At 53.1% G+C, this 23,121-nt stretch overlaps 1 protein-coding gene across 1 annotated transcript in view; it reads right to left on the reverse strand.

The window, feature by feature from the left end:
* LOC127587497 (tripartite motif-containing protein 46-like) overlaps positions 1 to 23,121 on the reverse strand; it is a 46,383-nt gene that overhangs the window by 12,367 nt on the left and 10,895 nt on the right. The window contains exons 2-7 of the mRNA XM_052045857.1: positions 20,274 to 20,529; positions 14,409 to 14,752; positions 13,316 to 13,462; positions 11,624 to 11,719; positions 9,004 to 9,257; positions 6,558 to 6,679 (exon numbers count right to left, since the gene is read on the reverse strand). Coding sequence (XP_051901817.1) covers positions 6,558 to 6,679; positions 9,004 to 9,257; positions 11,624 to 11,719; positions 13,316 to 13,462; positions 14,409 to 14,752; positions 20,274 to 20,529 — 1,219 coding nt within the window. The remainder of the gene's footprint in view (positions 1 to 6,557; positions 6,680 to 9,003; positions 9,258 to 11,623; positions 11,720 to 13,315; positions 13,463 to 14,408; positions 14,753 to 20,273; positions 20,530 to 23,121) is intronic.

The raw sequence follows: 23,121 nt of genomic DNA on the forward strand, positions 1-23,121 counted from the left end.
AGCTTGTATCAACATAATAGTTCTCAACACTGGTGCCCCACAAGGCTGCGTCCTCAGCCGCCTACTCTACTCCTGATACACTCACAACTGCATGGCCAGATTCTGCTCCGACTCCATCTACAAGTTTGCAGATGACACCACCGTTGTAGGCCGTATCTCAAATAACGATGAGTCGGAGTACAGGAAGGAGAGAGAGCGCCCAATAACATGGTGTCATTGACAACAACCTTTCCCTCAATGTCAGCAAAACACAAGAGCTGGTCATTGACTTCAGGAAGGGGGGGGGGGTGGGGGGTGTACATGCCCCTGTCCACATCAACGGTGCTAAGTTCGAGAGGGTTGAGAGCTTCAAGTTCCTGGGAGTGAACATCACCAATAGCCTGTCCTGGTCCAACGACGTAGACGCCACGGCCAAGAAAGCTCACCAGCGCCTCTACTTCCTCAGGAGGCTAAAGAAATTCGGTGTGTCCCCTTTGACACTCACCAACTTTTACCGATGCACCACAGGAAGCATCCTATCTGGATGCATCACGGCTTGGGACGGCAACTGCTCTGCCCGGGACCGCAAGAAACTGCAGAGAGTTGTGGCCGCAGCCCAGCGCGTCACGGAAACCAGCCTCCCCTCTGTAGACTCTGTCTGTACGTCTCGCTGCCTCGGTGAAGCAGCCGACATAATCAAAGACCCCACCCACCCGGGTCATTCTCTCTTCTCCCCCCTCCCATCAGGCAGAAGACACAGGAGCCTGAGGGCACGTACCACCAGGCTCAAGGACAGCTTCTACCCCACTGTGATAAGCCTATTGAACGGTTCCCTTATACGAGGTGGACTCTTGACCTCACGATCTACCTTGTTATGACGTCGCACCTTACTGTCTACCTGCAATGCACTTCCCTGTAGCTGTGACACTTTACTCTGTATTCTGTTATTGTTTTACCCTGCACTACCTCAATGCACCGTGTAATGAATTGATCTGTAACGGAGGGATTACTGGGTTCCACCCTGGGGTAATACATGGTGGGAGTGGGTCACAGGGTGGGGTCTCATCGAAGGATCACTGTGTCCGACCCTGGGGTCACACACAGTGGCAGTGAGTCACAGGGTGGGGTCCCATCGAGGGGTCACTGGGTCCGACCCTGGGGTAACACACGGTGGGAGGGGGTCACAGGGTGGGGTCTCATCAAAGGATCACTGTGTCCGACCCTGGGGTCACACACGGTGGAAGTGGGTCACAGGGTGGGGTCCCATCGGGGGGTCACTGTGTCCGACCCTGGGGTCACACACGGTGGGAGTGGGTCACAGGTTGGGGTCCCATCCTGTGGTAACACATGGTGGGAGTGGCTGACAGGGTGGCGTCCCATCAAGGGGTTCTCTGGGTGTGCAAGACAAGTTTTTCCTCTGTACCTCGGTACAAGTGACAATAATAAACCAACAGTTTGCCTTTCGATCCCTCCTCAAGTATATAATCTCACACTTTTTGACATTAAATCTCATTTTCCAAAGTCTTGCACTCTCACTGTAGGTGGCCATCGGCAGACTTGGATATTTTGTACAAACCGTGAATAATTGTAGACCAAGTTATACCAGTTATATCCTTACAGCTTGAAAAAGACCCAATTATGCCGACTCTATATTCTCTGCAGTTCCAACCTTCAATCCGTGCTAACAATCCACCTCCACGCCCATGACTTTCTGTCTTGTGCACAAGACTTCTATTCGCTTCTCCCCCCTCCTGTTGGGCAGAAGATACAAGATCCTGAAAGCACGTACCACCAGGCTCAAGGACGGCTTCTATCCCGCTGTTATAAGACTATTGAACGATAAGATGGACTCTTGACCTCACAATCTACCTCGTCGTGGCCCTTGCACCTTATTGTCTGCCTGCACTGCACTTTCTCTGTAACTGTGACACTTTATTCTGCATTCTGTTGTTTTCCCTTTGTACTACCTCAATGCACTGTTGTAAAGAAATGATCTGTATGGATAGCGTGCAAAGCTTTTCCACTGTACCTCGGTACATGTGACAATAATGAACCAATTTACCTGGCAGTTTGCCAAATGCCTTTTGGAAATCCAAGTATATTCCATCTACTGGATCCCCTCTATCAACCCTTCTTGTTTCATCCTCCAAGAACAAACTCGTCAAACGTGATTAACTTATCATTAAGCCACACCGACTTGGTTTGATCACATTAAGCTTCTCTAAACGACAAGCCAATTCTCCCTCGATTTTCCACGGCAGCTTTTCCAAGACTGGCCTGTCGTTAACTACTCTGTCTTCCCCTTGAGCAATGGAGTCACGTTTCCAGTTTTCCCAAAGGGCCGGTATCCCAGAACTCAGGGAATTTTGGAGAACCTCAACCAATGGCTCTGCTACCTCTGCGCCCTTTAAAACTGCTCGGGTGCAGGTCATTGGGACCTGGTGACTTATCCGCCTTACTCGGTGGTAGATGGGGCGTATTCTGCCTGGAGGTCGGTGACTAGTGGTGTTCCGCAGGGATCTGTTCTGGAACCCCTGCTCTTTGTGATTTTTATAAATGACTTGGATGAGGATGTGGGAAGGGTGGGTTAGTAAGTTTGCTGATGATACAAAGGTTGGTGGTGTTGTGGATAGTGTAGAAGGTTGCTGTAGGTTACAACAGGATATTGATAGAATGCAGAGCTGGGCTGAGAAGTGGCAGATGCAATTCAACCCGGATAAGTGTGAAGTGATACACTTTGGAAGATCAAATTCAAAGGCAGAATACAAGGTTAATGGCAGGACTCTTGGCAGTGTGGAGGAACAGAGGAATCTTGGCATCCATGTCCATAGATCCCTCAAGGTTGCCGCGCAGGTCAATAGGGTTGTTAAGGTGGTGTATGGAGCGTTGGCCTTCATTAGTCGGGGTATTGAGTTCAAGAGCCGCGAGGTGATGTTGCAGCTCTATAGAACGCTGGTCAGACCACACTTGGAGTATTGTGTTCAGTTCTGGTCACCTCATCATAGGAAGGATGTGGAAGCTTTAGAGAGGGTGCAGAGGAGATTTACCAGGATACTGCCTGGATTGGAGAGCATGTCTTATGAGGATAGGTTGAGCGAGCTGGGGCTTTTCTCTTTGAAGAAGAGGAGGATGAGAAGTGACTTGATAGAGGTGTACGAGAGGCATAGATCAAGTGGACAGTCAGAGACATTTTCCCAGGCCGACAATGGCTAACACGAGGGGACATAATTTTAAGGTGATTGGAGGAAGGCATAAGGGGTATGTTTTTTTACACAGAGAGTGGTGGGTGTGTGGAACGCACTGCCGGCAGAGGTTGTGGGAACAGATACATTAGGGACATTTAAGAGACTCTTAGGTAGACACATGAATGATAGAGAAATGGAGGGCTATGTGGGAGGGAAGGGTTAGATAGATGTTAGAGCAGGATAAAATGTCAGCACAACATTGTGGGCCACAGGGCCTGCACTGTGCTGTAGTGTTCTATGTTCCATGTTCACTCCCATTCATAACCAAAGTGTCTAAAAGCCTCTTGCACACCACTATCATATCTATTTCCCCTGGTAGCACATTCCAGACTCTGTGCAGAAACAAAAATTACCCTTCACATCTCCTTTAAACTTTCTCCCTCTCACCTTGACGCCAAGCTCTCTGGTGTTTGACATTTTTTACCTTGGGGGCAAAAAGATTGACTGTTACCCTCTATTTGCTTCTCAACTTTATAAACCTCTATCAGGTCTCCCCTCAGCCTCCGCCACTCCAGAGGAAACAGTCCAAGTTTGTCTGACCTCTCCTTATAGCTCGTGCCTTCTAATCCAGGCAGCATCCTGGTGAACCTCTTCTGCACCCTCTCCGAAGCCCCCACATCCTTTCTGTAATGGGGGCGACCAGAACTGCGTGCGGCCTTACCAGAGCTTTATACAGCTGCAACGTGACTTCCTGACTCTTATGTTCAACGCCCCGACCAATGAAGGCAAGTGTGCCGTACGCCTTCTTTACCATCTATTTGGGTAGCCACTTTCAGGAAGCTGTGGACTTGGACCCCAAGATCCCTCTGTTGTCAACACTGTTAAGGGTCCTGCCATTTACAGTTTACGTTCCCCTTACACTGGATCTCCCAAAGTGCAACACCTCACACTTGCCCGGATTAAACTCCATCTGCCACTCCTCTGCCCACACCCCGCTGTACCGTGACAGCCTTCCTCACTGCCCACAACTCTGCCAACTTTTGTCCGCCCACAAGCTTACTGATCAGCCCCAATACTTGCTGTCTTTAAGTCCAATTCCACATCACGATCCACTCCACATACCGCAGCTGAAACCACTCAGGCTCTTCCGTTTCTTCTTGTGGATCGTGCTGAGCACAAAATCGTTCTCTCCGCCTTTCCTACACCACCGCAGTCACTGCATACAGCCGAGAACAGCACAGGATCACAACGTTGTGCTGAGCTAATTAATCCAGTAACATCTAATCCCTTCTGCCTGCACGTGGGCCCCTATCCCTCCATGTTCATGCGTTCATCGTAAACGCCTCGGTCGTATCTGCCTCCACCAACACCCCCTGTAGCGCACTCCAGGCACCCACCACCAAAATGGACTCCTGCCCTACCTCGTTATGGTGTCAGGACAACAACCTTTCCCTCAATGTCGACAACAGAGCTGGTCACTGACTTCAGGAAAGGGGGGCGGTGTACATGCACCTGTCTACGTCAATGGTGCTGAGGGCGAGAGGGTTGAGAGCTTCAAGTTCCTGGGAGTGAACATCACCGACAGCCTGTCCTGGTCAAATCACCTAGATACCATGGCCAAGAAAGCTCACCAGCGCCTCTACTTCCTCAGGAGGCTAAAGGAATTCAGTATGTCCCCTTTGACACTCAGCAACTTTTATCATTGCACCATAGAAAGCATCCTATCCGGATGCGTCGCAGCTTGGTACGGCAACCGCTCTGCCTGGGACTGCAAGAAACTGCAGAGAGTTGTGGCCACAGCCCAGCGCATCACAGAAACCAGCCTCCCCTCCGTGAACTCTGTCTTTACCTCTCACTTTCTTGGTGAAGCAGCCAGCATAATCAAAGACCCCACCCACCCGGGTCATTCTCTCTTCTCTCCTCTTCGATCGGGTAGAAGATACAGGAGCCTGAGGGCACGTACCACCAGACTTAAGGACAGCTTCTACCCCACTGTGATAAGACTATTGAACAGTTCCCTTATACGATGAGATGGACTCTGACCTCACGATCTACCTTGTGGTGACCTTGCACCTTATTGCACTGCACTTTTCTCTGTAGCTGTGACACTTTACTCTGTACTGTTATTGTTTTTTACCTGTACTACATCAATGCACTCTGTACTAACCCAATGTAATTGCGCTGTGTAATGAATTGACCTGTACGCAAGACAAGTTTTCCATTGTACCTCGGTACAAGTGACAATAATAAACCAATTCTGTGTGGGGGAAAAAACTTGCCCCGCGCATCTCCTTTGAATTTTCTCCCTTAAAGCTTTTTGACATTTCGACCCTAGGAAAAAGATACCGGCTGTCTACTCTCTATCTGTGCCTCTCATAAACCTCTACCAGGTCTCCCCTCAGCCTCCGCCGCTCCAGAGGAAACAACCCAAGTCTGTCCGACCTCTCCTTATAGCTCATGCCCTCTAATCCGGGCAGCATCCTGGTGAACCTCTTCTGTACCCTCTCCAAAGCCGCCACATTCTTCCTGTAATGGGGGCGACCAGAAATGAATGCAATACTCCAGCTGCGGCCTGACCGGAGTTTTGCATAGCTGCAATCCTTGGGGACGAGCTGTGATTAGCAGATGTGCTGAATCGCTCTTCATTCTGCTCCTGTCATTAAACACTAAGAACAGGAGCTGACGCAGAAGCGAGACTGTTCTGGCCCGGGCTATATTTAGAACGTTCCCCAAAATCAAACCTGCACATGTTCTGGGAACCATCACGCGTACACAGACACAAACTTAGTCCCGTGATCCCATCGCGGAAGACAGAACAACCACCCTGCACCTGGATTCAAATCCCAACCAGAGCGATGATGTGGGAGCAAATGCAATCCACCCCCCACCGGTTAGACGGTGTCTGACGCTGTCGGGGTGTGCGTGAGGGGATGGTATGGAGGGAGCTTCACCCCTGTGTCTGACCCCAGGAGTGTGTGATGGAACGGCGTAGAGGGAGCTTCACCCTGTGTCTGATCCCAGGAGTGTGTGACGGGATGGTGTAGAGGGAGCTTCACCCTGTGTCTGACCCCAGGAGTGCGTGACGGGACGGGACGGGATGGGGCCTCATTCCAACACCCAAACGACAGCACCTCGGACAATCCGGCACTCCCTCGGCACCCAGTCTGGGAGAATCAACCTCGATCCGAGGGCTTGCCCCCTGGCACTCTCCTGACCGTGGAGACCCAAGTGGGACACGGAGCTGACATTCCCTCACCGCACCAGACTTGGAGCCCAGACTGTCCTCTGGAACGTTAACCGGGGCAGGGGGGGCCATCCCACCCTGTGCCTCACCAGCCAGGGTGCTGGTCGGGTCAGATCGTGCCGGGAGGGTCTGGGCGGCATCCGACTGACCTGTGGCGAACTGAAGGTCACTGAGGAGCTTCAGCTCCCTGCTGATGTCCAGCTGGAAGTGGGTGAAGGACGGCTCTGCGGCCGGCGTGAAGTTCTGCAGCGACTCTGTGGCCTTCACGATCCTGAAGCAAGGAAGACATTTTGTTAAGAGCTGCCCACACCGAAGAGAAGATCGTTGCAGAGGTCCTTCAGCCCAACTGAGCAATCTAAGCCAGTCCCACTTGCCCGCATTTGGCCCATATCCCTCTAAACCTTTCCCATCCATGGACCTGTCCCGGTGTCTTTTAAATGTTAATGTACCTGCCTCAACCCACTCCCTCTGGCAGCTCGTTCCACATACAGACCACCCTCTGGGTGAAGTAGTTGCCCCTCAGGTCCCTACTAAATCTCTCCCCTCTCACCTTAAACCTGTGCCCTCTAGTTCTTGATTTCCCCACCCCTAGGGAAAAAATACTGTGCGCATTCACCCTATCAATGACCCTCATAATGTTATATACCTCTATATGGTCACCCCTCGTTCTCTTACACTCCTAGGAATAAAATCCCAACCTGCTCAACCTCCCACCATAATTCAGTCCCTCGAGTCCCGGTAACATCCTCGTAAATCTCCTGTGCTCTTTAGGGCAGGCACGGTAGTGTAGCGGTTAGCGTAACGCTATTACAGCACCAGCGACCCGGGTTCAATTCCAGCCGCTGTCTGTGAGGAGTTTGTACGTTCTCCCCGTGACTGCGTGGGTTTCCTCCGGGTGTTCCGGTTTCCTCCCACATTCCAAAGACGTACAGGTTAGGAAGTTGCGGGCGTGCTATGTTGGCGCCGGAAGCGTGGCGACACTTGCGGGCTGCCCCCTAGAACACTACGCAAAAAGATGTACTTCACTGTGTGTTTCGACGTATGTGACTAATCTCTTAATCTTTCAGTTTACGAGCATCTTTCCTACAGCAGGGCGACCAAAACTGAACACAGTGCTCCAAGTGCGGCCTCACCGACGTCCTGTACAACTGCCACATAACGTCCCGACTCCTGTACTCAGTGCCCTGACTGAAGGCCAGCGTGCCAAACGCCTTCTTCACCACCCTGTCTACCTGTGTCTCCACACCTCCTCCTCCGAAGACACGGGACGGTAGTGTAGCGGTTAGCGTGATGCTATTACAGCGCCGGTGACCGGGGTGCAATTCCGGCCGCTGTCTGTAAGGAGTTTGTACGTTCTCCCCGTGTCTGCGTGGGTTTCCTCCGGGTGCTCCGGTTTCCTCCCACATTCCAAAGACGTACGGGTTAGGAAGTTGTGGGCGTGCTATGTTGGCACCAGAAAGCGTGGTGACAATTGTGGCTGCCTCCCCCCCCAGAACACTCTATGCAAAAAGGTGCATTTCCACTGTGTGTTTCGATGTACATGTGACTAATAAAAAAATCTTATCCCAAGAGCTCCACGCAGACGGAACACAACTGGGCAGATATGAGCCATCCCAGACGTACTTCTCTCCCAAAGCAAAGGAACGCTCTTTAGGACCCGTTGACTTTCACAAGGCACTCTGCAGCGGCAAGCAAGGGTTGGACCCAGGCCACGAGTCCGAACACGCACAAGAATTACTCGTGATCCACAGAACCATATACCACTACTGCACAGAAAACAGGCCATTCAGCCCTTCTAGTCTGAGCCGAAACTTTATTCTGCTAGTCCCATTGACCTGCACCGTCCATGACCCTCCAGACCTCTCCCGTCCATGTATCTATCCAATTTATTCTTAAGTCAAGAGTGAGCCCGCATTTACGTCAGATGGCAACCTGTTCCACACTCCCACCACTCTCTGAGTGAAGAAGTTCCTCCTAAACCTTTCCCCTTAAAGCCATGTCCTCTTATACTTCTCTCTCCCAATCTAGGTGGAAAGAGCCTACTCACATTTACTCTGTCTATACCCCTCATAATTTTGTAAACCTCTGTCAAATCTCCCCTCATTCTTCTACGCTCCAAGGAATAAAGTCCTAACCTGTTCAATCTTTCCCTGTAACTCAACTCCTGAAGACCCGGCAACATTCTAGTAAATCTCCTCTGCACTCTTTCAATATCACTGATATCCTTCCTATAGTTAGGCGACCAGAACTGCGCACAATACTCCAAATCTGGCCGCACCAATGTCTTATACAACCTCACCATAACATCTCCTATACACAACACTTTGATTTATGAATGCCAGGATGCCAAAAGCCTTCTTTACAACCCTGTCTACCTGTGACGCCACTTTCAGGGAATTATGTATCTGAACTCCTTCGTTCCTCTGCACTCCTCAATGTCCTACCATTTACTGTGTATGTCCGACCTTGATTTGTCCCTCCAAAATGCAAAACTCTGTCAAACTTCTTCACTGCCCCGTCCACCCGCGACCCCAGGCTCTGGTACAGAGATGTACAGAGCCTCCGAGGGGGAAGCGGAGAAGTCACAAGCCGTACCTGGTATGTAGCTGCCTGGCGGCCTGGATGAAGCAGGCGTGGTCCGTCTCCTTCAGGATCTCCTGCGCGAAGCCCACCATCCCGGAATGCTCCAGCATTCCCTGGTGCTGCGAGATCTGGCCCATCAGCCGGAGCAGCCGCTGACGCTGGCACTGGTCGATGGCCTCGAGCAGGGAGCTCTGCTTCTCCTCCAGCGCGTGGCTCAGCTCGCCGATCAAGCCCGCCACCTCCTCCCGTGCCCGCGAGCTGTTGGCCTGCGACAGAGTCACACCCAGACGGGCGTCAGCCGGGCGCACGGATTCCCGCTCTCCACACTGCCTCCTCCCACCTCCCCCCGCCCCCCCCCCCCCACACTCACTGTTAGAGATTCAGGAGTTATGGAATTACACAAATATAACAGGAATTAATTGAAACCGTTGCCGACGCGGCCCAGCGCATCACAGAAACCAGCCTCCCCTCCGCGGACTCTGTCTCCACTTCCCGCTGCCTCGGGAAAGCAGCCGACATAATTAAAGACCCCACCCACCCCAGACATTCTCTCTTCTCCCCCCTCCTGTCGGGTAGAAGATACAAAAGCCTGAAAGCACGTACCACCAGGCTCAAGGACAGCTTCTGTCCCGCCGTTACAAGACTATCGAATGATAAGATGGACTCTTGACCTCACAATGTACCTCGTCGTGGCCCTTGCACCTTATTGTCTGCCTGCACTGCTCTTTCTCTGTAACTGTAACACTTTATTCTGCATTAGGTCATTCCCTCCTCTTCCATCAGGCAGAAGATACAGGAGCCTGAGGGCACGTACCACCAGGCTCAAGGACAGCTTCTACCCCACTGTGATAAGACTATTGAACGGTTCCCTTATACGATGAGATGGACTCTGACCTCACGATCTACCTTGTTGTGACCTTGCACCTTATTGCACTGCACTTTCTCTGTAGCTGTGACACTTTACTCTGTACTGTTATTGTTTTTAAGCTTAACTACCTCAGTGCACTCTGTACTGACTCAATGTAACTGCAGTGTGTAATGAATTGACCTGTACGATCGGTATGCAAGACAAGTTTTTCACTGGACCTCGGTACAAGTGACAATAATAAACCAATACTTTTCCCTTGTACCACCTCAATGCAGACGTGATGAAATGATCTGTATGGACAGCATGCAAAACCAACTTTTTAAACTGTACTTCAGTACATGTGACAGCAATAAACCAATTTACCAAATTCGCCGATGACACCACTGTCGTCGGACGAATCGCAGGCGGGGAGGAGTCCGTGCACCCGAGCGAGATCGGACACCTGGTCGAGCGGAGCCACAACAACAGCCTCTCGCTCGACATCGGTGAAACTAAAGAGCCGATCGTTGACTTCGGGACGGGGAAGGAGGGCGAACAGGCGCCAGTCTACATTGGGTGGGGAAAAAAAAAAATCGGCGGTGGAGGGGGTCAGCAGCTTTAAATCCCTGGGCGGTAACATCTCATGTTTTCCCGAGGCAGTGTAGACAGAGTCCACGGAGGGGAGGCTGGTTTCCGTGACACGCTGGGCTGCGCCCACTACTCTCTGCCGTTTCTTGCAGTCCCGGGCAGAGCAGTTGCCGTCCCAAGCCGTGATGCATCCGGATAGGATGTTTTCTACATTGGCGAGAGTCAAAGGGTCGTGACAGAAAGTAGAGGCGCTGGTGAGCTTTCTTGGCCGTGGCTCAGAGAGACAGCCCCCACAACACTAATTTTGGGCGTCTGGTATCTCTCTCCAGAGGCTTTTAGACAATCCTCGTGAATTACTTTGTTCCAACAAAGGTTTGGACATTTAGAGCCATCTTCTCAGTTGCAGTGTGCTCCAGCTATGGACATGCAACTCAATGGGACCATATTGAAGTAAGTGCTGTCACTGTAGCTATTGAAATTGTATTGGACCACCCGTTACCTTCGTTCTTATTAAAAACTTGACGTACTTTGAGTTTCCGAAGACTCCACTGAGAGTCACAGGGTAATACAGTGTGGAAACCGGCCCTTTGGCCCAACTCGTTCATGCTGCCCAGCGAGCTAGTCCCAGTTGCCCACATGTGGCCCACCTCCCTATTCACGTGCGTATCCAAATGTCATTCAATGAGAGGGGTCTCCAGGAGAATGCCTGCTTATTGCAATGAATAAAGACCTTCATATCTACCAGCTTCACCTTCTCCCTGGTGACTTAATCCACAGCCACAACACCCACCGACTTGGAATCTGATCGCCACCGGTCCACATCCCGGAACTCCCTCCCCAACAACACCTTCACCACACCGACTGTGGCGGTCCAAGATGGCGGCTCATTTCGCCCCCCCACACTCTCCGGGGGGGAGGTGCGTCAATAAATGCTGGCCTTCCCGGTGACATCCAGATTCCGGGAACACAGATGGAGATATTCTGCCTGGGGCTGTCTCCCGTCTCCCACACCCTGGAGTCCAATGGGGGACCTGATTGGCCAGGTTTGGAAAGGTCGTCCACTCATCCCCCCCACTTGACAAGGACACCCCCCCCCCCAGGCCAACAGGGGTTGGCGGTCTCCCCAGGGGGGTTTGCTTAGACCTCAATCTTGGGTTGGGAAAGCGGGGGGGGGGAGTAACGATCTTGGTAACTTACCTCCGTCTGTTGAACGAGCTCATCCAGCACTTGGATCTGTGTTTGGACCAGGTTCTGATTGGTCAGGATGAATGTGATCGCCTTGGTGAGCTTATCCTGAGGGGAGAGGGGCAGAAGAAGAAGGGACAATCTGAGACGGACTCATCGCTTAACGTCGATCGCACCCGCCCTCACTTCCAACTCACCGTGGTTCTCCTCCGTCCACACCCAAGCCCAGTCTGGAACACTTGGAGTTCCAAATCATCTCCGTGGCTCCCACTGGCGATGGGCGACTCAGCAGGCAAGAGTCAACGTCTCCGGACTGGGATTTGGGATCAGTGAGGGGCAGGAATGTCGTCCTGGGGATCGGGATAATGGGGCAAGTTTGGGTTTTTTTTAAATACCCAGTTCTCACAGTATTGGGAGTTTCCTGGGGGAACTGCACACGGATTGGCAAGGGGTGGGAAAAAGAAACAGGCAGGGGATGAGCGGCACAGCAGAATTCCGACAATCCGGCATCCCATCGTTCAGAAATCCCGGCAGTCCCGCATCCCACACGCTCATCATGTGATCCAGGATCCGAAGTGCTTACATATACCACTCCCTTTGAGCTCACTGGGTTCACTAGTAAATGTAAAATGTGCCTTTGGAATGATATCCAATAGTCCGGAAATAGTTCCGGGAGCGCGCCGGATTAGTGGCATGCAACAGCCTGACGGACTGTGCCCCCTTCCCCAGGCAGCCGCAGAGAGTGGGTCGGGAGTGGGGCTTGTGCAGAGAGTCGACCAGCATCAAGGGGCCAAACTGCACAGCTCTCCCCAACGTGGAGGGCATCCACAAGAGGCGTTGTCTCAGCAAGGCGACATCCATCGACTCGAGTCGGGAAGTTATGTCGCAGCTTTATAAAACTCTGGTTAGGTTGCATTTGGAGTACTGCATTCAATTCTGGTCGCCCCGTTACAGGAAGGAATGTGGAGGCTTTGGAGAGGGTGCAGAAGAGGTTCGCCAGGATTAGAGGGCACGAACTATAAGAAGAGGTCGGACAAACTTGCGTTGTTTTCTCTGGAGCGGCAGAGGCTGAGGGGAGACCTGATACGTTTATAAAATTAAGAAAGGCACTGATAGAGTAAGGCAAGGAGGGAAAATTTTAAGACGTGCAGATGTTTTTTTTGTTATAGAGCGGTGGGTGCCTGGAATGTGCTGCCAGGGGTGGGGGTGGAGGCAGATACGATCGAGGCATTTTAAGAGGTTCTTAGAACAAGCAGAGAATGGTGGGGTATGGATCACGTGCAGGCAGAGGTTAGCGTAACGCTATTACAACACCAGCGACCCGGGTTCAATACCGGCCGCTGTCTGTAAGGATTTTGTACGTTCTCCCCGTGTCTGCGTGGGTTTCCTCCGGGTGCTCCGGTTTCCTCCCACATTCCAAAAGACGTACGGGTTAGGAAGTTGTGGGCGTGCTGTGTTGGCGCCGGAAGCGTGGCGACACTTGCGGGCTGCCCCCAGAACACTCTACACAAAACATGCATTTCACTGTGTGTTTCAATGTACATGTGACTTATAAAGAAATCTAATCTATGTTAACTTACATTTATCATGTTTGCATCATACCGTGACTCCACTGCAAAACTGTCAAGTCATTTATACCCTGAGTATACCTTCGACCAACTTGAACTTGAAATGGCCGCCAACATTGGATCCAAGGTCACCTACCTTTAGCGCCTGATAGGCGCTAGCGACGGGGGTGATCTTGTGCGCGGTGTGGACCCTCCGCAGCTTGCAGAGTTGGCAGATGAGGCGTTGACACGTCTTACAGTATAGGTTCACCCTCTCCATCTCGTGCTCGGGACACATCAGGACCTGAGGCGGAAGGAAACCTGCACTCCGTCACTACGAGGAACTCGGCGAGCTGCCCCCCCCCCCCCCCCACCCCCACCATCTTCCCAGATTCGGATTCCAGGCCCCAATTCCGGTGGAAGGCTGTGCCCTCCTAGGTGAGGAGGACAACAAGAGCCCCCCGTGAGGGGAGGGAATCTTGTGGCCAACGTTCTCCCTCAGCCACACCCTCAGGGAACCAGACGGGACCTCAAGAGGGTGGATCTCTCTTCCTCCAAGGGCGGTGGAGTCTTCGAATGTCTCTGAGGCGGAGGGAGGTTGATTCTCCGTCGGGCATGGGGTGAAAGGTCAGAGGGAAGGTGGCGCCGGGTTTGACCAATGACCTTGCCGAACGGCAGAACAGGATGGGAGGGGCCGAGTGGCCTACCTCCGCATGTATCTGGTACGCTTGCCTAAGCAGGCGAGGCCCCCTCGCACTGGCTTCCCCCGTTCAATGAGATCATGGCGGATCTTCCAAGTGACTGACCCCTCATTCTGAGACAGTGACCCCCCAAGCCCCGGGGGTCGGGGGGGGGAACACGCTCCCCGCATCCAGGAGTGTGTAGAACAACGGGGAATGTCTGCGATAGGACAAGTGGAGTTGGCTTCATGGAGGCAGTTACGACAGAGCCTTGGGTTGCCCCTCGTAGTTGCACCCCTTGCAGTTGCCACTGCCCCCTTGAAGCCATTCTGATTTGCCCTGCCGCGGGCAATTGCAGGGGCGTAGCACCAAAGACCACCCCTCCACTTCCAGGGAGATCTGCGTGTGGTCAATCCAAAGACCACACAGGGAGATGTGTGTGTGTGTGTGGTCAATCCAAAGACCACCCCTCCACTCCCAGGTCAATCCAAAGTCCACCTCCACTCCCAGGTCAATCCAAAGACCACCCCTCCACCAGAGACTGGAGCCCCCAACCCGGGGAGGGCTCACCTTGGGCCTGAAGCTGAGCGTGGGTCCAATAGATTCGTGCTGAGCCTTGGGCGTGCCCCAAGGGTGGTAGAGCTTGAAGCACTCCTTGCAGTAGTTGACACGGCAGTCGGTGCAACCCTTGGTGGCTTCCTGGGCGGGGGGCTTGCACACCTGGCAGGGCACGGCGGCCCCCAGCTCGGCCGAGTGCTTATACCGTTCCACGATCCGCTCCAGGGTCAGGTTGCGGAAGAGGTCGGACAGCCCGCGCTCCCCGAGGTCCACGTCCTGCTGGCAGCTCGGGCAGGGCATGCTGATGGTCTGGGCGTGGGCAGCTCCGCGCCTGCGTCCTGGGTACGTACCGTAACCTGTGTGTGGGGGGGGGTTTTAAACACAGCCAATGGGCACACGAGGTCACACCCTCGCATGATCCGCTCGTATGCCAGCGCTCACTCTCTCACGTGTACTGACGCACCAAAGTCCAGTTTATTGTCACGTGCACAGGTACAGCGAAAACCTTCGGGCAGCCACGGCAGCGTAGCGGTTAGCGTAACACTATTACAGCGCCAGCGACCCGGGTTCAATTCCGGCCGCTGTCTGTAAGGAGTTTGTACGTTCTCCCCGTGTCTGCGTGGGTTTCCTCCGGGTGCTCCGGTTTCCTCCCACATTCCAAACACGTACGGGTTAGGAAGTTGCGGGCGTGCTATGTTGGCGCCGGAAGTGTGGCGACACTTGCGGGCTGCCCCCAGAACACTACGCAAAAGATGCGTTTCACTGTGTGTTTCGATGTACATGTAAGAGATTTATCTTACTTTCACTCAGGAGGATCAAACACACACCCACATCATGCGCGCACACACAGACACACAATTACAGTCAATACAGGGCACAGGTAAGGATGTGACACAGATACACACATTTCAATAGATTAGCTTCACAGGCATCGTGGACGGTGGGAGTGAACAGGAAGGGGTGGGGTCCCATGGGGGGGGGGGCGCAGATGAGAGTGAACAGGAAGGGGTTGAGTTCATTAGGCTTGGATCCGGCACACGTCAATGGGGAGAGGGTATTGGATGAATCACAGATCTAACCCAGTGACCTGCCACACTCCCACTTCCAGTTACTATGGAACCAGCTGAAGGTGAACCTAGAACAGTACAGCACAGAAAGAGGCCCTTCAGCCCACAATACTGTGCTGAAATAAACTAGAGATTTTTTAAAAATTTTATTTACGGTGTGGTAACAGGCCTTTCCGGCCCAACGAGTCCGCGCCACCCATTTTAAACCCAAAAAAACGCCCAACTAAACTTCTGCCTGCACAGTGACCATCTCCCTCCATTCCCTGCACATCCATGGGCCTATCTAAGAGCCTCTTAAACCCCTCTATCGTATCTGCCTCCACCCCCACCCCTGGCAGCACATTCCAGGCACCCACCGCTCCCTGTGTAAAAAAACTTGCCCCGCACATCTCCTCTGAACTTTCCCCCTCTCACTTAAAATACACGCTCTCTAGTATTAGACATTTCGACCTGGGAGAAAGATACCGGCTGTCTACCCTATCTGTGCCTCTCACGATCTTATAAACTTCTATCAGGTCTCCCCTCAGCCTCTGCCGCTCCAGAGAAAACAACCCAAGTCTGTCCGACCTCTCCTTGTAGCTCACGCCCTCTAATCCAGGCAGCATCCTGGTGAACCTCTTCTGCACCCTCTCCAAAGCCTCCACATTCTCCTCGTAATGGGGGCGACCAGAACTGAACGCAATACTCCAGCTGCGGCCTAACCAGAGTTTTATAAAGCTGCAACGTAACTTCCCGACTCTTGAACTCAGCGCCTCGACTAACAAAGACAAGCGTGCCGTACGCCTCTTTACCGCCCTGTCGACCTGTGCGGCCACTTGCAGGGAGCCGTGGACTTGGACCCCAAGATCCCTCTGTACATCAACGTTGTTGAGGGTCCTACCACTAACTGTGTACTGTCCCTTTGTGTTGGATCTCCCAAAGTACAACACCTCACACTTGCCCAGATTAAACTCAACCTGCCCTTTCCCTACCCATATCTGCAACTGACCTATATCCCACTGTATCCTTTGGCAACCCTCTGCACCGTCCACAACACCACCAATCTTCGTGAAACTAGTTAACATTAACTAGCCTGTCAGAAGGCCCAGGCTCAGCTGAGGAACGGTGGACAAAAACACCTTTCGCGAGTCAACAAGAGGGAGAAAGACCCCAGCCACATTACTCACCCCTCACCCCGTCTTGCCAGAGCCCCACTCTACACACAGTCGTTCCCTGCCTCCCCCCAGAATTCCTCACCCTTCCTTCCCCCTTCAATGGAACCACCCAATGCTGCAATCAAGCCCCATCCACACTCCCCACCCAGACACACTCCCATGGGTAAACCCTCACCCACCTGCCCCCAGGCCACTAGCATGCCCAATGTCGGCCACCCTCTGAAGTCTTCTCCTCCCAGCTGAGATCACACACTCCCCCCTCTTCCCACATGACACCCACGCCCTCGTCATCGGGACCCCCTCAACCAATCCCATCTCCGCAAGGCTTTTGCTGAGGTTTTAGCAACTACTCTCAATAAAATTAGCCCATAGCCATAGGCCCTCAATTGTCCACCAATTTTAATTTATTAAAACTGTCAGATTTTGGGATGTCTGGTTTTTGTCACGTTAGATGGGAATTTGCCAATTTTAATGCAAGAGGAAAAGTCTCGCCAACCATGAAGAAGGTTCCCATCTAAGCTAGTCCAATATCCCTCTAAACCTTTCCCATCCATGAGCCCGTCCAAGTAAATTTTAAATGTTGTTAATGTACCTGCCTCAACCACTCCCTCTGGCACTTCCTTAAAAGTTTAAGGAGATTGGACACGTCATCGGAGAATCTGACGAACTTCCACAGACATAGTGGGAAGCATTCTGACTGGCTGCACCACGGCCTGGTGTGGGGACTCCCAACGCACCGGAACGCAAGAGCGCTGGGACTCAGCCAGTTCCATTTCGGGTACAGCTCCCCCCCCCCCCCCCCCCCCCCCCCCCCCCCACTGCCAAGGGACGTCTACAAGAGGCCATGTCCCTGGGGAAGGTGACCTCCATCACCCGGGACCCCCCCAACCGTCCCTCTTCTCGACGCTGCCGTGAGGCAGCAAGTCCAGGAGCCTGAAGACCCCACACCTCAAGGTTGAACAGCAGCTTCTTCCCCACTGCCGTCAGGGTCTCAAACCCACCTGAGAAACCCCAACACTGCCTCGGACTGCACTTCCCTCAACCTGCACTAACGTCGTTATATTTTGCTGTGAAAGTTGTACACCACGTTAATTTAGGTTTACATTAACCTATATTTGTCACGTTTGTAACAGACTGAGCTATTGCTGCAAAAAACTGATTTCCCTGGCATTTATACCCTGGGTGTGTCGCCCATGACGATGAACTTGATGTCCGCCTTGCGGACCCGAGTCAGATTAAGGCCATCCAGACCAGCTGCAGTATCCTTTTTAAAAACCTCGATAGCATTTAAAATCTCGGTTGCACTGAAGTTTTTTGAAATAAGTTGTTAACTAGCCCTAGGCATCTTTGCCTGCCCACAAAGAGTCACACGGCATGGGAAACGGGCCCTTCAGCCCAACCGGTTCACGCTGACCAGACACCCATCTAAGCAAGTCCCATATCCTTCCAAACCTGTCCCATCCATGTACCACCCAAGTACCTTTTAAATGTTGTTACTCTACCTGCCTTGACCACTTCCTCTGGCAGCTCGTTCCACACACGGACCACCCTCTGGGTGAAGAAGTTGCCCCTCAGGTTCCTATTAAATCTCTCCCATCTCACTTTAAACCTGTGCCCTCTAGTTCTTGATTCCCCAACCCTGGGGTAAGACTGTGAGCATTCACCCTATCGATGCCCCTCATGGTTTTATACACCTCTGTAAGGTCACCCCTCAGTCTCCTACGCCCCAATGAAAAAAGTCCCAACCTGCCCGACCTCTCTCCATAACTCAGTCCCTCGAGTCCCTGCAACATCCTCGTAAATCTCCTCCGCACTCTTTCCAGCTAAATGGCATCTTTCCTACAGCAAGGTGACCAAAACTGAACACAATATTCCAAATGCAGCCTCACTAGTGGCTTGTACAACTGCAACATAACGTCCCAATTCCTGTACTCAGTGCCCTGAATGAAGGCCAGCATTCCAAACGCCTTCTTCACCGCCCTGTCTACCTGCGACGCCACTTTCAGGGAACCACATACCCGAACTCCAAGGCCCCTCTGTTCTACAACACTCCCCGGGGAACCACGTACCCGAACTCCCAAGCCCCCTCTGTTCTACAACACTCCCCAGGGAACCACGTACCCGAACTCCAAGGCCCCTCTGTTCTACAACACTCCCCAGGGTCCCACCGTTCACTGTGAAAGTCCGACCCTTGTTTGTCTTCTCAAAATGCAACACCTCGCACTTATCTGAATTAAACTCCATTTGCCATTCCTTGGCCCGCAGACCCAGCTGCTCAAGATCCCTCTGTAAATCCCGATAACCGTCTTCCCTATCAACAGCACCACACCTATTGTAGTGTCATCTGCAAACTTACCATACTTTGTACATTCCCATCCAAACCATTGATATAGATGTCAAACAGCATTGAGCCCAGGACCGAGCCCTGGGAAACATCACTAGTCACGGGCCTCCAGTCCGAGAAACAACCTTCTACGACCCTCGAGCCGACCTCCTCGGAAATCTCCCTCTGCACTCTTTCCAGTTTAATGGCATCTTTCCTATAGCAGGGCGACCAAACCTGAACACGGCATTCAAAACGCCGCCCCATTCTCCTCCTTGCTGATCATCAACACACGTGCACCTCAAGGCTGCGTGCTTCGCCCCCTGCTCTACGCCCTACACACACTCTGTAACCGAGCACAGCTCCAACGCCATCCACAAACTTGCCGACGACACCGCTGTTGTCAGACGAGTCGCAGGCGGCAAGGAGTCAGCGTACCCGAGTGAGATCGGACACCCTGTCGAGCGGAGCCACAACAACAACCTCTCGCTCAGTGTTAGTGAAACTAAAGAGCCGACCGTTGACTTCGGGATGGGGAAGGAGGGCGATCAGGCGCCAGTTGACATTGGGGTGAAAATCAGTGATGGAGACGGTCAGCAGCTTTAAATCCCTGGGCATTAACATCTTGGACAACCTGTCCTGGGCCCAGGACACAGATGCAATCACAAGGAAGGTGTGCCAACGCCTTTACTTTCTTAGGAGGTTCGGCCCATCACTGAACACTCCGACAAACTTCTATAGACATACTGTTGAAAGTGTCCTGACTGGTTGCATCAGGGTCTGGGACGGCAGTTCCAATGCACAGGAACGCAAGAAGCTGCAGGGAATCGTGGACTCAGCCCCAGTACATCACGGGCACATCCCTCCCCACCATTGGGAGTATCTACAGGAGCCGCTACCTCAAGAAGGCAGCGTTCGTCATCAAAGATCCCCCCACCATCCGGGCCGTCCCGTCTTCTCGCAGCTCCCATCGGGCAGGAGGTACAGAAGCCTGAAGTCCCCACACCACCAGGTTCAGGAACAGCTACTTCCCTTCAACCATTCGGTTCTTGAACCAACCGGCACAACCCTAATCACTGCCTCAGTACAGCAACACTGGGACCACTTCGTACTACAACAGACTTATTTTTTTTTGTTCTAATTGTGTCCTTTCTTGTAAAAATTGTGTATAATTTAATGTTTTCCTTGTGAATGCTGCTTATCTGATGCTCTGTGTCTGTGATGCTGCTGCAAGGAAGTTTTTCACTGCCCCCGTCCGCACTAGGACTCGTGCAGAGGACGATAAACCCGACTCCGATTCCGACGCTGCTGGGAGCGGAAGGTGGTCTCTCACCTGCCCGGATCAGTCGGTCCAACCGGTCAGTCTTGGGGCCAGCCCGCCGGCCGAGGCGGGGGCTGCGCATCATGGGGGTGGAGGCGGGCGAGGAGGGTTCCGAGCTGGGCTCGGCGCACAGGACGCCCTGCTGCACTAGCAGCTCGGTGGCGCACATCAGGCAGACGTTGTGGGCGCAGGGCAGGAGGATGGGCTGCTTGAACATCTCCTTGCACACCGGGCAGATCAGCTCCCGCTCGATGTTCTTCATGGCGGCCTGCAGAGAGAGAGAGGGGGGAGGGTCAGCAGACTACGCTCCAGTGGGATCTTCCTGTGAGCGCTCAGGTCCCCGGGAGCTTCGATCTCCCCCCCCACCCCCTCCCCAATGACTGATTCCGGTGTTCCCAGTCCTCTAGGACCCCCCCCACCGTACTCCGGTCCCTGCACCCCTCCCTGTCTCCGGGGGACCCCCACCCACACCGGCCCCTGCGCCCCTCCCCGTCTCCCCGTCTCCAGGCGACACTCCATCCCCCCCCCCCAACTCTGGCCCCTGCGCCCCTCCCCATCTCTGGGACACCCTCTCTAGCCCGTGTCCCTCTCCGTCTCCTGGGGACCCCACCCCGTCTGGCACCTGCGCCCCTCCCCGTCTCCGGAGGACCCCACCCCCTCCACCGCTCCGTCTCAGGGGGAACTCCCCCCAGCCCCTGCATCCCTCTCCGTCTCCAGGGGACGCACCCCCTCCGGCCCCTGCGCCCCTCCCAGTCTCTGTAACTCCTGTAATTCCCTCCGGAAACCGCTCCATCTCCTCAGAGCAAGGCCTTGCCCTGCTAATGGTGCCATACAAGTGCAATCAGCTGTGGTATGTCTAGTGACCCTAGAGAGACAGTGCAGAATTAGAGAAATTAAAGGCCAATCGGCCCATCACATCTGTGCTAGAAGCAAGTCTTCTGCTGTTCATGCAATGGAGTTCCAATGGGAATTGTACAGTTAACAGATTCTAAATTTACAAGCTATCTAATAGCAAAATGTCCGGGGCAGGTGGGGTCTTAAATTATGTCGGCAGCTTTACTGAGGCAGCGGGAAGTGTAGACAGAGTCTACGGAGGGGAGGCTGGTTTCCATGATGTGCTGCGAGGGCGGGGAGGAAGGGGGGAATCCTTGGGGTGTTTGGAGATGCAATGGGCAAATGGGAAACACAGTAAGTTACTTGCCATGAACTAGCACCAAAATCATCCCTGGGAACCCCAGAGGCAGGAAATGGGCACAGAATGATCCCGTGAAATGAGCAACCTGTTGGGTTGTGCTTGGAGATGCTGCTGGATGAATCTCCACCCCAAGGAATGCCTCATTAACCCCACTCTCAAGGGCAGCCCTGGGGTGCAGGCATTGGGGAGGGCAAGACAGACTCCCATTTGGGAATATCATCTTGGACACAGTGTCATGCAAGATGCAGTTGTAGAAAAGATTGATCCAAGTGTACAAGTACATCGTTCCCTGAAAACGGCAGCGCAGGTAGACAGGGCAGTGAAGAAGGTCACCGGTCAGGGCACGGAGTACAGAAGTTGGGACGTTATGTGGCAGTTGTACGAGATGTTGGTGAGGCCGCACTTGGAGCACTGTGTTCAGTTTTGGTCGTCCTGCTGTAGGAATGATGCCATTAAGCTGGAAAGAGCGCAGAGGGAGATTTACGAGGATGTTGCCAGGACTCGAGGGCCTGAGTTATAGGGAGAGGTTGGGCAGGCTGGGACTTTATTCCTTGGAACATAGGAGAGGTGTGACTTTATAGAGGTGTATAAAGTCATCAAGGGCATATATAGGGTCAATGTATACAGATTTCTTCCCCCCCCCCCCCACCCCGGGAAAGGAAGTAAAGAACTAGAGGGCACAGGTTTAAGTTGAGAGATTTAATAGGAACCTGAGGGGCAACTTCTTCACCCAGAGGGTGGTCTGTACATGGGACGAGCTGCCAGAGGGAGTGGGTGAGGCAGGTACATTAACAACATTTAAAAAACACTTGGACAAGTCCATGGATGCGAAAGGTTTAGGGGGATACGGGCCAAACGTGGGCAAATGGGACTTGCTTAGATGGGAATCTTGGTCGGCATGGACCAGTTGGGCCAAAGGGCCTGTTTCCATGCTGTGTGACTCCATACGTGGTTAGTACTGGAGGCGGGGCTGATGTAAATGATCTGCCATGATCGTGTCGAGTGGGAGAGGAGACACCGTGGGCTGGATGGCTTCTTCCTGCCAGACGGAGAGTCAGAGAGGGAGAGACAGGCCCCTTCGGCCCACTGAGTCCGTGCCGACCACCAACCACCCATTCATACCGATCCCCATTTTATTCTTACCACATTTCCAACTACCCCCCCAGATTCTACCCCTCACCCACACACTGGGGGGGCGATTCACAGCGGCCGATTAACCCACCGACCCCGCACGTCGTTGGGATGTGGGAGGGAACTGGGAGCACCCGGGGGAGGAACCCACGGGGGAGAATGTGTGGACTCCACGCACACAATGCCGGAGTTCGGGATCGAACCCGGGTCTCTGGAGCCCTGAGGCAGCGGCTCGACCTGCTAAGCTTACTCTGAGTTGGCCCCTATTAAATCTCCTCATGAGCTTTGCAGCTCCAAGTAGTACAATCCCACCTTCTCCAGAATTTCACCAAAGTACGGTCCCTCATTCCCGGAATCATTCCAAGAAATCAAAATTATGGATTGATTATAAATATGGAGAACTTGTTCCCACTGGCAGGGGGTGCGAATTAGGTACGGAACCAGAGGCGGAGGGGAATGTTTCTCGGTTGCACGCAGCTGGGATCTGGGACAGGGCAGCCAAGAGGGCAGTGGGAGCTGACTTAACAGGAGATT

The sequence above is a fragment of the Pristis pectinata genome, chromosome 40, assembly GCF_009764475.1.
Source record: "Pristis pectinata isolate sPriPec2 chromosome 40, sPriPec2.1.pri, whole genome shotgun sequence".
In the NCBI taxonomy this organism is placed as follows: domain Eukaryota; kingdom Metazoa; phylum Chordata; class Chondrichthyes; order Rhinopristiformes; family Pristidae; genus Pristis; species Pristis pectinata.